Source organism: Etheostoma spectabile, chromosome 16 (assembly GCF_008692095.1).
Source record: "Etheostoma spectabile isolate EspeVRDwgs_2016 chromosome 16, UIUC_Espe_1.0, whole genome shotgun sequence".
Lineage (NCBI taxonomy): Eukaryota > Metazoa > Chordata > Actinopteri > Perciformes > Percidae > Etheostoma > Etheostoma spectabile.
In genome coordinates this window covers 8,670,391-8,686,365 of record NC_045748.1, presented here as the reverse complement: position 1 = coordinate 8,686,365, position 15,975 = coordinate 8,670,391, and the positions used below count along the sequence as shown (strand labels likewise).

Below are 15,975 nucleotides of genomic sequence, written 5' to 3'. Positions count from 1 at the left end.
TACGTTATTTCCAAATATTTAAATTCCTTGTGTTGTGTATAATTAAGAGGAACACTTAAGTAAATGTATGGTTAACAATAATTTGCAGGGCAGATTACAAATGTCGATTAACAGATAAACAATGACAATAGAAAACGTCAGGGTTGCATTTCGATCCATCGCTTTTATTAGACTTTCCTTTAGCCACAATGATTTTTAGACCATGGCCTATAACCTAAACAAATAAAAACAATTTTTGAAAATGACCTATAGATTTTGTTTTATCATGTAGATCAGTGGCTCCCAACCTTTGGGGTCCGAGGTCCCTCCCACAGTCCTGTCAGATGAACTCATGTACCCTTTCATCAGTTCCCAATGTGCACTATTCAATATATACAAGTGGATATTGTCATTTTTCCATGCACTTGAACTGTCAATATTAAGGTTGGTTTGTTTACAAATCGTAGGCTACTACTTGGAGTGAAGTGAAATGTTTCAACCGTTTATATCCACTAGGCTACTTTTAGCTTACCATCTCAGCCACTTCTAGGCCTACTGCAACACTTTCAGCCATTTATTTAGTACTTTAAGATACCTGTTTAATAGTCTGTGTGTTATTCTTTTTGGTGAAATTATAATTTCTATTTATTTCATTTTTTTTTTATTTTATTTTAATAATTAGACTACTTCCACACTCTTTCCCACTAGGCCTGTACTGCCTGGCACCAGCAGACTACTGCAATCCCTGATGTAAAGTGGAGATGAAACAAATACTCACGGAGTGTTTAACGAAAGGGAAGCCTGATGATTACAGGATGTGTGTGAGTCCACACACCGCTTTACATCGACGTGTCAATCAGGCTGCCCGCAAGGGGCCAGCAATTATCTGTAGCCTACATCTCCAGCGTAGAAATAATCCCATCAAAACAAACCACAGCAAAAACAAAAAATGAACACACTTCTACATCATTCCAGAGGAGAAATTAATTTAAAATATAATCAACGGAACATTTATTTGTAATGAATAGGCCTTTTATTGAAAACAGGTAAATACACATATTGCAAAGAAATCATTCAATTCGATCTAATGGCAATCAGACATATTCTGCAATCGGGTTATTTTACAAACAACAAAGACGGTAAAAAGGGCTGACTCGCGTCAGGAGGTAGGATTGGATTTGTTCGCTGCGCACGAAATGATGCGCTGTCGTTCCATGATGTACAATAAGTCCGCCGATCTCCATCCACGCTGCAACGTTAGCTATAGCCTAATAGATGTGACTTCAATATTCTTGGTCGACTCTTTAAAAACATGTGTTCTGCAAAAGACCTTTAGTTGGCGAATTCTTTCTTCACTCAGACAAATTCAGATTATTATTTCGCCAACATATTTGTTGCATACTTCCTGCTTTTAGGTTTTATAGCCTCACACTGCATATCACACATGCATAGAAACACTACTCGGATCATATCAAAAGTATCGAGCTCCATGGACACAAAGGAATCAACACAAATTGCATTTTGAAATATGTTAAACAAACAACAAAATGTAACGATTTACAGCAAATGTTGGTGAAGGGCACAAAAATGAGTAAGAAACTCGATACCCACCATGCCTCGGGAAAACATTGTGTCATTTGTCAGCATTGGCGATTGTGTTAATCTCCTTTAAAAATCTGTGATAATTCAGGACTGTATTTTTAACCCCTGGTGAATTAAATTTGATTATATCATCAAAATCGTGGCAACCATGTGGTAACAGAGCAAATGTTGCTGACTGACAAAAATAAAACTGAATCCTGTATTTCAAGAGCATTGTAGAAAATCTACAAAATGGCATAAAACACACTGTAGATGTGATATTTTATAGCTTTTAATTGAAAAAAAAAAAAAAAGAGGAGGTAAGGGAAATACCAAAACTCTAGACTGCAGTCATATACAAATTGGATCCAAGAAAGAAAAAAAAGAAAGACAACAATGTCACACAAAAATACTGCAACTTACAGTACGTGTCGCTGAGTGGCTAATCATTTGAACTCCATGAATACAAACCTGTTACAAATCTGTGTATTTATTCCTCTTCACTGACGTCTTGAATAAAGACAATCTAATTGTATTTCACCTTTAAATAATATGATCCGAAAGTAAAACGTGGAAATTAGAATCGGCATTTAGACTCTTTAATAATAACATGTCTCTTTCCTGGCAGCGGTGCATCATGTCACTCACAGCTGTACGATTCACCTGCATTAAATCTCTGCAAAAGTGAGAAAGCAGACAGATAAGGGATCCAACCTGCACAGCAGTCAGGTATGGGGCACATGTTAAGACTAAATAATAACTGATACTGTAAACCCAATACAACTAAAACCATTTTAGGTAATTGTCCATGATTGCTGTGAATACTCCCAAAGAGTCCAGGTTCTCAAAGTATTGTCAAAACCTTTTATTCCCAGATAGGATGTGTATAGTCTTTATAGTATCTTGTGTTTATTCAGTTTTTGTGAGGTGGAGGCTGAAAGGGGGGGGGGGGGGGGGGGGGTCTCCAAGATGAGTGGGAGGATGGGTCATCTCCTAAACTTGCGGAAGGGCCTGCTCTGGTTGTTGTGGTGTGATTTAGAGTAGGGCTCCCAGCGTTTCCTCTCTGGCGGTTTGTTGTGAACGTAGGCCGATGGGCCCGAGTAGTCATCATCTGGATTCTCCTCCATCATCTGGAGCTTGGCCTCAATGGCGCGGATCTTAGCACTCGTACTAGAGGTAAAAAAAAAAAAAAAAGAAAAGAGGAAGAAGAGGAGAGGTTAGCAGCAAGGCTGAGGAGGAATAACCGGTGCTGGTGCTGAGGGGCGAACGGAGTGATGGACAGATCTGGGCTCTTGGCTGAGGGGAAAAGAGGAGGAGGTATTAGCACTCTTAGTAGTGGGACGGACAGATGCAGGAAAAAAGGGAGCACAAGCAAGAGATTGCCAGTTGTGCTGCATGAAAAGTAGAGGAAAACTTGTATTTAAATGGTAAAACAGTTTTGAAGGAGCAAGTGAGAAAAATGTCAGTGCAGGCGAGAAGAAGAGTTGAATGAGGGAATGAGAGAGTAACGGATATAAAAAGCAGGAGAGAGAAAGTCTAGAGTGGGTATAGTGGGGAGAAAAGGCAGAAAAGGGTGTTTACATTTCCGCTCTTGTGCTGTGTGGAGAGAGTGATTTTGAAGTTTACACTAGAATCGAAGTGTGGAGCCTTTCCTGAGAAACATCCTGATAGCTGATAAACTCGTTACACACACTGGATTGTCTCGGCAAGAATTGGTACTGTGAGCACGAGAGGCCTCTTCACCGACTAGTGCTCCTTTTGACTGCCGTACTTACAGTGTGCGTCAATATGTGAAAGTAGGCTGGAAGCGTGGCCACAATATTGGAACATGTTAGACATGTTAGCTTTGACAGGACTTCTACGGTTTTCGAAACAAAGTGTTGGTCCATTTGTACACAGATGAACTCAACTTGTGAGGAGGAGAAGAAGAAACAAGCCCATAAGTTCTCCTTCAACAAATTTCCGGACCAAGCTTAGCCAGAGTCTGAGCTGGCTAAATTTAAAAACAAATGTCATTTTTGACATTCATCGCTCCACTAGCATTTTCAGATGATTATTTGACGAGCTCCATCCACATTTACACATCAAAACAAAAAGGAAAATGTCTTCTTGTTCTTCTGGTTTGCATTCAGTAACATAAAACATTGGTAAAACCCGTGGGACAGAAGCCGTTTGTTGGTGATTTTCAGTGGTTGAAAACCCCTGTGGTCAAATCCTGCTTCCAAGGTCAAAAACCCTACAGTGTTTCCCTTTTGCCTGAAGGGCAAAATTTTTCTTAAATTTTTTTTAACCATTTTGTTGTAGAAAGTGAACCACAAAATAGTGATAAAAATATGTTAGTTAAAGCTAACAGTGATTGCCAAAAAGTAGGCTTCTTACTGCCACACACTCCTCCACTTTTATAAAGGGCCCCCTCATTTTTTCCCCGTTTTCCCTCCAAAAAAAAAATACGAGGGCCCGCGTTTTTGAAGGTCAACCCCGGGCAGTGTTCAAAGGGCTTGGGGTTTTTGGGGCTTAGTGGGGTGAAAAGGGGCCAAAAAAAGGGGAAACCCCGTTAGCTGGTTTGTGTGAAAATAGTCTTTAAAATTAAAGAAAATGGATAAAATCGTCTGCATAAATAAAAACAGCTGATGTCGCTGTGAGTGTTTGTTACCAACCTGAGGTGGTTGGCAGTTACCGGTCCATCGTCTGCCGCGCCGCTGCATGACGGTTCTAGGCTCGGAGGCATTGTCTTGTCATTACGGAAACCTTCAAACCTCTGTAGAGAAGTCATGTGGCCAAAACAAAATGATCCACGCAAACAGTGATGGAAACATGGATGGGACAGACAGATGGAGAGAGACAAAAGGGGTAAAATAACAGGTCGAAGCAAGAAAAGACCCTCGTGCAGGGAGATAAGAGACACATGGATAGTTGCAGCTAACAAAAGATTTGCTTAGACCATAATGTGTGTTTTGTCTAGAATTGGACTTGTGTCAAAATCAAGACAATACTGTCAAAAGGATTTAGATAATAACATGTTCTCAGTGCATTTAGAAACATTTTAGTGTCCAATTGAAACAGGACCACATAACAAGTAGAGGAAGAGAAGAAGACAGAAGAAGAAAAACATCATGTGAACCAGACATTTAGAAACCATTAGACCTCATAATAAATCCTGACAGCATTTCTCTGGAGAGCCAACTCCAGCTTCCTCCCACAAAAATCAACATTAATAAACTGAAGTATTGATTTTGTTTGTGTCTGCTCAGACAGACATAACCAAGCAGGACTGTGTGTCCAGCTCATAATCACACCCTAAGGCACGTAGGAGGATAAAGAGGGATCAGCTGAAGAGCAAAAACCAACGTCTGCACTCATTCCTTTCAAAAACCACCTTCCAAACACCTCCACCAGCCAACACAGAACTCTCGAAACCTGTGAAGAAAAAGACAAAAAACAAACAAACGAAACAACAGTCACATGATGGGCGTGAGGAAACCCCGGCACTTGGTGCAGCTGCAGCCATTCACGGGAATATTATGCTTAGAAATCAGTTGGTGTAAGTGACAATGAATCAAGTGAAGGACGGACACACACACACACACACACACACACACACACACACACAACACACACCACACACACACACACACCACACACACACACACACACACACACACACACACACACACACACACACACACACACACACACACACACACACACACACACACACACACACACACACACACACACACACACACACACACACACACAACACACACACACACACACACACACACACAACACACCCACAAACACACACACACCCACACACACCACACACACACACACACACACAACCTAAAACAAGACCATTCCACCAGCCAGGACCCTTCCCTTCCACCTATTCCTAAAGGCATGTAGCTGTAATGCATATAGATCTAGGTGCAGTAGAACCAATCTGGCCATACTGACTCTGTACACAATCCCAAGCTTAAGTGATGGGAAGGATAACTTAAAATAATTTCTTGTTGCTCCAATAGTTGCACCACTGCACTTATGAAACCATTGTATATCCTGCACTTACTGCTATTGCACTTCTGGTTAGACCCAAACTGCATTTTGTTGCCTTGTACCTGTTTAATGACTATAAAGTTGAATCTAATCTAATCTAAACCACTGGTTCTCAAACTGTGGTACCATTACCAAAGGTGGTATGCAACCTCCCTCTAGTGGTACGCGGATGGAATCTCTGATATATTTTTTTTAAATGAAATTATTTAACTTAAAAACTATACTATAGAAATACTACAACATTTCAAATAATACTTAAAGTGGCTATATGCAACTTTCATTTTGTGTTGATTTCAGCGGCCCCTTTGGACAAAAGCGGTAGCGTTTTTACTACACCTGCTGTCGTTAAGGTCTAGGAGTTAGCGTTACCGGGAGGTCCTATAGTTGTGATTATTATTTTGCTCAGACATAAAATCATTCGTTTACAATAAGAGAATAAGTTACAGATGCATCGTTGCATTTCAAGTGTTAGACGGTGAGCTAAACTGGGTAACAACATTATCACTGCAGTGTTTCTCCTAGGATTTTTTCCTAGGGGGCTGGTGACTCTCCCCCAAAAAGTCGGGGGGGATACGCACCACTATGCACTGCTCCAATTGTGTGCTCTGTAGCGCCGTCTACCTGCCGTAAATCATATTGTGTCTTTGCGGGAAAAATCAGACTCGGGCAGAGGAATTAATAACAATTAAATGAAAATAGTGTTCTTTTTACTGTTAGTCTCGTTTACTGTTACAGGTCATTTATGATCCTCAGATGGTACATTACACAGTTTCAGAAACATTAAAAAGTTGCACTTTAAACTAAGATCAGTTCAAAGTAATTAAAAATAAGCGTTTCAGTGGAACAATTTTTGTTTCGATATCAGCTTGCTACATAGTTACATTCATGGTCGGAGTGTGCATGCATCCATAACCAGTTACAAGCTGTGATGGAATGATAGTAAGCAGAGACTAAAAGAAGGGTTCAAAAACACTGCATTGCGTCTCCAAACTTAAACTATTAGTAAGACAAATGTGGATGAGGAGAGTATTTCGAGCAGCCCTGTTAAAACTATAGTGATAGTTGCGACTTAAGCAGCGACGGTGAAGTCTCCATAGCACTTGCTAGTAGCAAATTATGCAAATCAGTAACGAGATGAGTTTCCTCAAATTTAGATTCAGTTGGAGCGGGACAGAGGAAATACAGCATAGTGGTCAAAAATAAATATTGCTTTTTTAGTAATAAACCTGCCTCCTGCGTGAACTGTCCTTGGCTGAATAGGGTAGGCCTACGGTACACTATTTTAACACTATTTTTAAGGTCGTACTTAGAGAGCGTTATATTTTCTGAAGTGCTACACGGTTTGCACAAGTTTGAGAACCACTGGCCTACACTAACAGCAATCTAACAGTTAAGCGTGTTAAGAGATTTATTAAGGATTAAAATAAGTGTTTAATGTGGTATAGTTCATCATGGATACAGTCACAGGAAGTTGATAGAAGGTTAGTTCAGGTACCAATACTGTAACATGCATTGAACAGAACATGGCTAAACTGTGTATTAATAAATACACAATACTACAGTAATGAATAAGGACATTATTTAACTGTTTGAAAAGATCTGTGAAGAATTTAGGGGAAACAAACTTTCATCAATGTGATTTTCTCTCTTTTAAAGCCTATGTAATGAAGTCAAGATGTAAGTCTGGAAATAAGACAACTTCCAACTCCGACTGTCTCTGACTCACTTCCCAGCAGCACGGGACTTCTGGGTTGGAAAGGCCTCGCTAAAAACACATCACATTTAACTGGACCTGAGCTGGCCCCATTGCTGGAAAATTGCTCATTATTTTGGGAATAAAAATTTTCAAGTAAACCCATTTTATACCCAAAAAAGAACAATCCCCGACTGTGTCAGACATAGAGGGTCATTTTGGTTGAACAATTGCTCAAACTTAAATTACGACTTGCAACCACCTTTTACAGAAAACAGCTGGACAGAACCCCAAATTCTTTGGGCACTTTTTTATATCGGGGGTATATTTCTTTTTTCTATTTTCCTGCTTTGAAGAGCGCTTGAAAATTAAGCCAGAACACAAAAAGTAACATGACTTTTCACCCAACGGGGATTATTTTGGGGACATAAAACTAAATAGTGAATCAGCGCTAATGCTTTTTAAATTTTTTGCGTAGCCCCAGTGAGAAAAAAAAAATTTTTGGCTGATTCTAGTAAAAAACGTTTTTAAACCACCTTGTTTTGAACAGTAGAATTTTAGGCCACCCCAAAATGAAGGGAAGGGAAGGGAGAAGGGGTTGCAGAAACCCTGAGAAAGTATTAAACCCCATTTGCATTTTAAGCAGACAGAAAGTATTTATTTTGGGGTTAAAGAGTAAAATTTTGGTTTATATAAAAGGGTTAAAACAATTCAAGCTATTTTGGTTTGGGTGGTGGATGAGCCCATTTACAATGAATCTGTGGAAAAATTACTTACTTGTTGTCTTAGACGGCAGCATGCCTTGACCTCCTTTTACGGGGTTGTGTGGTGGTGTGGTGGGGGTTTAGGGCGTGATTCGTTTATAAAGGAACCCTTCACCCCATTTCCCCTATTTCTTTGTTTGGAGACAGGCTAGATTTTGGCACAGATCCCACGTTCCATAAATTGATATGCGGTTTTTAACGGAAATGTTAAATAAAAATGCTTTTAAATTTACCAAAAGTCAGACTAAAATCAGCATTCACGAGTGCCTAATCTTAAGAACTTTTGGGGGATTTTCTCTTCTTTTTTTGACTTTTTTTCTGTCTAAGACAACAGGGGACTCTGGTGTATACGTTTTCAGTTTTTTAAAAAGGGAGGCCCCGCACTACCCTCCTGTGCGTGCGCCCCGGCCCCAAACCGCTTTTTGGACAAAGCTAGTTCCCCTTCAAACAGGATTGCCCTCTTGTCCCAATACAGAAAGAAAAAGAGAAAGAGAGGAGAGAGAGAGGGGGGAGAGGAGGGGAGAGAGGGGGAGAGGAGGAGAGAGGAGGGGAAAAGGGGAGAAGAGATGAGAAAGGGGGGGGCGTTGGGGGGGGAAGAGAAGGGAGGGGGGGAGGGGGAGAAAGGGGGAGAGAGGAGAGAGAGAAAGGAAATGATTTGTTTAAAACAAAAAGACTTTTTGATTGCACCGAGTCCTTTTTTAATTAGGGTTACCATGAGAGATGGCATAAAAAATAGTAGACGATAAAGTGGCATCTGCCTGAAAGGGACCATAAAAAGTGTCGTTGTGGGTGAGTAGGTATGTCTAATCAAAGATTAATGGCTTTGAGAAAATTAATTAAAAAGTACTTTTTTATGGTGGGTGAGGTTAAGTGTGTGCGAGGGGGAAAATAAACACACCTTCCCCTGATAATCCTTTTGGGGGGGTTCAATTTCCCCCGATAGACACTGCTGTGAAAAAAGTGTTAATGCCCCGGCTAACTCCAAAACAAATATGGGGGTGAACCTGCAAAGCTGAGTGGGTTCCTTTTAAGTCCTTTTCTCTTCTTTTTTTATTTTTTTTGAAATACGGTCCACTTCAGTTAGACACATAATCATGTCCTCCTGACTGCTTGAAACTGTCTAATAAAGCTTTCTTCTGATATTTGAGAATGAGGAGCGTTATTATTACACTCAAAGTGAATCGCTCTGATGAAATCTATTGGACTGTAAGAGCGGATGTGCAAAGTACAAGGCAAAGTCACACCTATTGATTGGAATTTATGAAGACACACCAATATATTGACAAACTATCATCGTGACTGATCTATTGGTTGAAAAATGCAAAATCTGCATCTGTCCAATAGCAATATTACTGCCAATTATTGACATATTGTGGGATTACAATTGTATTAATTAAAAATAGCAAGTATTGCTTAAAAAAAAAAAATTGACATATGTGCCATGTCGGTTTTGTAACAAATACTTAGTAAACTTAGTATTTGACACATATGAATTTTGTACCATCAGTTTAAATAAATACATACTGTGGCAAAAAAACAAAAACTATTAAAATTAAAATCAAATATACATATTCGGAGCAATATATCTTGTATGTACCTCTCTGGTGTTAAAGTTGACAAAGCAGTAGCCCCGTGGCTGTCCCTCCAAAGGCCCAGACTTATGAAACAGGAAGTCAAACTGTTTCACATTGCCGAACTTCTCCAGCAACTTCACCAGGTGATATCTGCCGAAAGAGGAATTGTGTTAAAAAAAGAGCGCAAAAAAAAAAAAAAAAAAAAAAAAAAAAAAAAAAAAAAGGTACAAGAAAAGTAGAACATAGGAAAGAGGAAATTTGTTCTTAGTCTCTATTCTGGAAAGGATTTTTTAAATAAGAACACAGAACAAGTTTTTATTTTAGTAAAATGTCCCAAGTGAGACCTATTCTTATCTAACATTTACTTAATAATTGATCACTAAATTGCACTATACAGTACATGTAGTTCAACCGTATGAACCAGTCACATAGATCAACTCTACAGTGTATTTGCAATCCTACAGTGTGTGAATCTGTCAAGTTCAGCTAATGAGAATGACAGCTTTCTCTCCCATGACACCTTTTTAGCAGCAGGCCAGCTGGTGTGGCAGCCCAGTGACAGTAAATCTCTCATTGAGACAATGCTGAGGATACAGTAGCAGGACAAAGAGGGAATAAAATAGAGGAAGCCTCAAATCCCCCCTGAGCACCGAGCTCTGCACAAACAACATCCACTCACTGTGGGGAGCTGCCTGGGACCGCTGGACTACAAATAAACATATATATGTGGTCATTGAAGAGCTATGTATCATGTGTGAGGATGTGTAGGTTTACGTGCAACTGACCACTGGCACCCATGGGAAAAATGTTTCTTCTGACAGTGTGGAAAAGAGCGATGAGTTCAGGGCCACCTGTAGATTACTCTATATTCACTGCTATGTCACTGTAAATACCCAGGTGCTGATTGAATGTTTCCAAGCATGCTGACCAGCACGTGCTTTTCCATTTCATGACTCATCAAAGCTCTTGTGTATTAAATGATTTATAAGGGCAATGTTCTTATTTCTGTGTGCACAACATAGGGCAAGAAAATAGTGAAAAGTACCCAATTACAATTTCCCAAGACACAAGTTGACAAATTTAAATTAGTAGTTATGTATGACATTCAAACATTCGAGTTAAGGAATACTAAGAAACCCAGAAAATGTTAACATTTGAAAGCTGGAACCAATAAATGTTTGGCAGTTTGCTCAAAAAAAGACTGAAACGATAAATCAATGATCAAAATCGTTCATCTTTTGAACAATTAATTAATTAATCAACTAATTGCAAACAGTGTGTGTCTGCAGTGTCTTGCTGATTGATTAGTCATTGAAACCACCTGTGAATCACCTCATACTCTTGAATGTAAGGTAATGAGATATAACAACGGTCTCATGCTGCGTTGCAGACACAGTTTTAGCCGGTAAGTTACGACTTCAAGTCACCACTCACGACTTATGGTATCGTTCCAAGCAAAGTCACCACAAACACTTCTAGCTAGCGTTAGCTAGCGGCTACCTAACGACATTAGCTAACACTAGCTGATACTAGCAATTTATAGTTGACGACATATTTTGGGCACAATTACAATTCATGGATTTTTTTGTATCAAGTAATGAATGAATCTAGTAATTTTTCTCTGCAGATATTTTGACTTGTCTTAACAGGAAAATCACAGGTGTTACTGATAACATAAACAATGGCTCTGTTCTATTCAAGTGTCCCAGTAAGTCATGATTACACTGTGACAGTCGGACAGCATGTACAATACCAGGACCCTGAAAGTGAAGCAGGTAAAATGGAATTCAGCCCTCATTTATTTCATCATTAAAATCTGTGCTTTTCTGACAGTGACATGTCAACATAAAAAAGCAACAACAGAAACAATATTTAAAATACACAAACAAAAGAAACCAACAAACACCTTCCTGTGTTTTGTTTTTGGGTTCCTTTTCCCTTGTGGGATGCCGCCCCACAGGACCCCGGTTTTTTATAAAAAACGCCAAAATGCCCCTTTAATTTTTAGTGCTTGATATTTTAACCGAAGAGTGTGGTGGGGGGGGTTTTGTGTGGGTGTGTGGGTTTGTGTGTGTGTGGGGTGGTTGTAAACACAAAAGACTGTTGAGTTTAAATTTAATGTGGGAGCAAGGGTGAATTGTGGTCTCAGACAGTTGGAAATGTTCCCCCCTTCTATAAATTCTGGGGGGTTTTTGGGCCCAAAGGAATGGCTTTCCAGAAAACCCCCGCAACCTCCCAATGAGGTGGCTTCCACTAGGCTCATTAAATAAAAAGGGTTAAGTTTTAAATTTAAAAACCTTTCTGTTCCTTTATCAAAGTTGCCTTTGCATTTTCCGTTTTGACCTAACCTTTAAAAAACCAAAAATAGAAATGGAAGTTTTAAGCCCGAATTACTTATTTTGTAATTTCAAATTAATGTTAACGCATGTTGTGAAAGGAAAAGTGAAAAAGATTAGATGGCTGAAAATCAAAGACTTTTTGGAGCTGCCCCAAAATGGACGCTCTTGGGGGCTGTAAAAAACCCCCGGAGGAAGAGGAGGGTGAGGGGGGAGAAAGGGGAGAAATTGTGGGGGAGGGAGGAAAGTTTAGAGGGGTGTTGACGGGAAGGGAAAGGGGAGGAAGAGGGGGGAGAAGCCCCAAAAAAAGACGGAGGTGAGGGCAGGGTTGGAGGACACAAAAGCTAGGCGCAAAGAAGGGAAGGAGTGAAAGGGGGGGGTTTAGTCCGCCGAAAAGTAAGACAAAAGGATCGTACAGAAATGCAGGTAGAGGGAAAAATTTTGAGAGGGGGGGTTAAATTGGATTTTGGCAAAAGAGCTATCGCAAAGTTTAATTTAATAAGATCTACCCGCAGGTAAGATGATGGGTTTTAAAAACTTTTAAATTTTCATTTTAAAAAAAATGAAAATTCCCGGTTGCAACTTAAAAGAAAAGAGGACGTGAAAGGGAACCGAGAGGGAGATGGTGATGAATCACCGCTAATGAGAAATTCCCTCTTTCAGCAGCCAAAAGCACAAAAGGGAAAAGTGAAAGAAAACCTGAATATGTGTGAAACCCCCAGTTACACTGCGTAGCTTGTTCTGTTCGGGCCGGAAAATTATTATGAGGGATCTAGGCTTGAGAAGATCCTTTAAATGGTGAGAAGAAGTTAAAGAGTTTGATATTTTTTGGCCATTCAATTGTAGGAGCATTTAAAAGGGGGGGGAAAAGGAAGAAAAAGGTTGGTTTCAATACGTTGGAATAGATTTTTGCCCAAGATATGAACCTAACAGGAATCTTTTATATTCCTTAGAAAATTTGAGATCTTTCTAACAGAGGACACCACACAATGAGAAAGTGTGTATGCATGCGCATGCATGCACACACGCACACACACCTATGTTTAGCATCTCTGGTTCAAAATAAAAAGATATCTTCTAAGAGATAAAATAATACATTCTAGACTTTCTATAATGACTAAAAAAAACAACTTGTAGTACACAATTTGATAACTTTACTAAAAAATAAATACTAACCAAAAAACTCTGCATGAATAAACAAAGTTGTATTAACTATTCATGGCCTCATGTAATCATCAACAGCACCTTGCATTTCAGGTCTGCATTCCTCCTCTGCATTGAGTTTTGGTTTGGCTTACCGGGACAAACAGAGGGAGTACTGCGTATGCTGCTACCTAGGAGCTAATTAATCTTCCCAATCAGCATCAGGGGCCACGGGCATTTCTCTTATTTTTCCTCCATACTGTGAAGTAGTGGGCTATTTAAGGAGAGATAGAGCAGAGCAGGGAAAGGGGAAGGAAACGGCCTGTCTAGACGCCCACCAGAGCTGCAGCCCATACATTCTCCAGCAACCCCCACAGGCACACAAACACACCCCGAAAAACTACCCTCTCTCTCCATCACAAAATGTAGGGGTGCTCTCCACACTTGCATTTAGAGTTTTGCACATTCAGACACCCACACATCCATACTGCGCACACACACACATATCTAGATGAAAATTAACCAATTGAAGGATGTTTACATGTACGGTACATATGATGTCATGCAAATGAGACAAACAAATAATGCACACAGACACCTCTGTGTGTGTCTGCGCTCTCACACACACACACACTCACACACTCACACACACACACACACACACTAAACAGGGCAGGTGAGTGAGGAATGATGGCTGGTCCTTAGCAGAGCAGGTCTCCACGCCTCGCTGCCTCTCTTTCACACACCCAGCCCTGTCTGCTCAGTCTCAGCATGCGATGCGCACACACACACTATGCACACAGTTAATCAATCATATATGCACACACACAAAGCATTGCCTCTCTATGAGGCAAAGCCAGGCAAGTTAAGAAGCAATGCCTCAGGTTCATAATATGGACCGCCTTACCGCAACTTCAAATTCAACACCGCAAAAATGAAAAACTAACCTTATTTTATTTATTTAGCTGGCTGGTTTACATGTTTGAGTCTAGAGATTTGTATCTTTGTAGTTAAATACAGATCTTTCTTCAATTCCGATAAATTTTAATGTCTAAAAATGTGATGACCAGATTATGGGGCACATTAACTATACTGTCTTACTCTGATAGCTTCCGCTCCAATCTAGTTTGAAGCATATGTATATATAGATGCCTGAAGCTGACTGGGATCTCTTTTTTAAAACCAGCAAATGAAGACTCATCATGATGTAAAGATGTTGTTAAATAATAGAGACTGTCAAGGTGAACACATCTTTCCAAAATGTGGTGTGAAACTAGTAGTGGATTTACTAACTCTGTGATTTTGGGATCGATGTTGCCTATCCACAAGCGGTTTCCATCATGGGCCACACTCTCTGACATGATGGAGGCATTTTCCACTGTCTCTGCCGCAGACGACATGTGTACTCTGTGGCAAGCAGGAAAAGAAGACAAAAAGAAAAATTAGGTTTACAAATGAAAGGCAGGGTTAAGTTTACTTTTTTGTATTTGTGTCAGATAAATAGCAGTCATTAAGAAAGACAGAAAAGTAAGCTGTTAGCTGGAAGGCTAAAATATTGCCTTACAGAGAAACTATACTATCTATACTATACTAACTATATGTCTTGGAGCACTGTGTGGCTTACATGATTGATCAAAAGACATCTGTAAAATAAAAATAAATCAAAAAGATCAATCCAGCAATTTGACCTACTAAACGTCAAACACAGACATTCAACCTCAGACAGTGCTGGGACTCTTAATGAATGAATTAATAATTAAATGACACCTTTGTTGCCCCTTGGGAAATTTGCTTTGCAGAAAGAGCATAAAGAGCATAAAGGTGTTTCAAAAGAACATCACCAACCATACATTACAGCACATTATATAACATTAAGCATAAGAAGCATAAATATATTTTTTTTTAAAGCATAATTTGGGAACTCAATAAAGGACATCATGTGCAAGTTAAAAAAGAGTGTTTATAAGAGGAAGTGCCTAGATAGGTCAAACAGGCATGCCTACAATCACATAGGTAGTTAATAGCATTTAGACGGTGCCAGCATCAACTGTACAGTGCATAAAGGGCTAGGCAATCAGATTTTGTAAAATTCAGTAAATTCCAAAATCAACCATTCCTCAGTTTACATAGACAGGTTAATTTCCCGGGGTTAGGGTATTTCATGAGCGCATTGTCGGAAGTTTAATCGAAATGTCATCGTATACATGTCAAATATTTCGCTCATTATACATTTGATTTATGTAGACATACATATAAAAACAGTGACGAGATTGTGCTCGAATACATTTGCGAAGCAGTCTGCACAATGTCAAAAAAGCTTTTCTTTTGTTGTCATTCATGGTTTAGACATCTAGCTAGCTATCTTCTCCAGTAACCATTGATCAGAATAAGGAAACCATGTGACGTTATGTGAGTTACTTCTATTGACAGTGTCAAGCAAACAATGGTTCTGGTATAACAATAAGTAAAGAAATAATAAAAGATACGATAGCTAAATAAATAGAGAAGAGGAACTATGTTTACTCTATGGAAACGTTGGCTTGCTAATAACGTTAGCTAACGTTAGCTTAGCTACCGCAGGTTGATCAATTGACCATTATCCGCATGTTGTAAGCATTTCCTGGATAAATCAACTGTGTAACGTTGAAATAATCTCGGCCATTCAGATGGTGAGATGTTGAAGATGAGCTAAATATATCCACTAAACGGTTAACAATCCGTTTTGGACGAGTAATTGATAGCTAGCTAGCAGTTCACTAGTTAGCTTGGATAGCATCACTTTACCTCCTCGATCCGTCAAATTTCCTCTTGGAGAGCGACTGACTTCCTAAACTGAATGTACTTCG

General features: G+C 39.5%; 1 protein-coding gene and 1 long non-coding RNA gene across 2 annotated transcripts; one reads left to right on the top strand and one right to left on the bottom strand.

Moving 5' to 3' along the window:
* Positions 1–1,010: 1,010 nt before the first annotated feature.
* rbm18 (RNA binding motif protein 18) lies at positions 1,011–15,892 on the bottom strand. The gene is made up of 8 exons (XM_032539078.1): positions 15,832–15,892; positions 14,754–14,772; positions 14,423–14,536; positions 9,673–9,800; positions 8,830–8,836; positions 8,468–8,537; positions 4,218–4,318; positions 1,011–2,730 (listed from the first exon to the last, which is right to left on the bottom strand). Exons 3-8 carry the CDS (start codon positions 14,527–14,529, stop codon positions 2,547–2,549), a joined length of 597 nt encoding a protein of 198 aa, XP_032394969.1. The 5' UTR covers positions 14,530–14,536; positions 14,754–14,772; positions 15,832–15,892; the 3' UTR covers positions 1,011–2,546.
* On the top strand, positions 5,466–5,808 carry LOC116703970 (uncharacterized). The gene is made up of 2 exons (XR_004335555.1): positions 5,466–5,575; positions 5,701–5,808. It is a non-coding gene; the product is annotated as an uncharacterized LOC116703970 (long non-coding RNA).
* Positions 15,893–15,975: the final 83 nt, after the last annotated feature.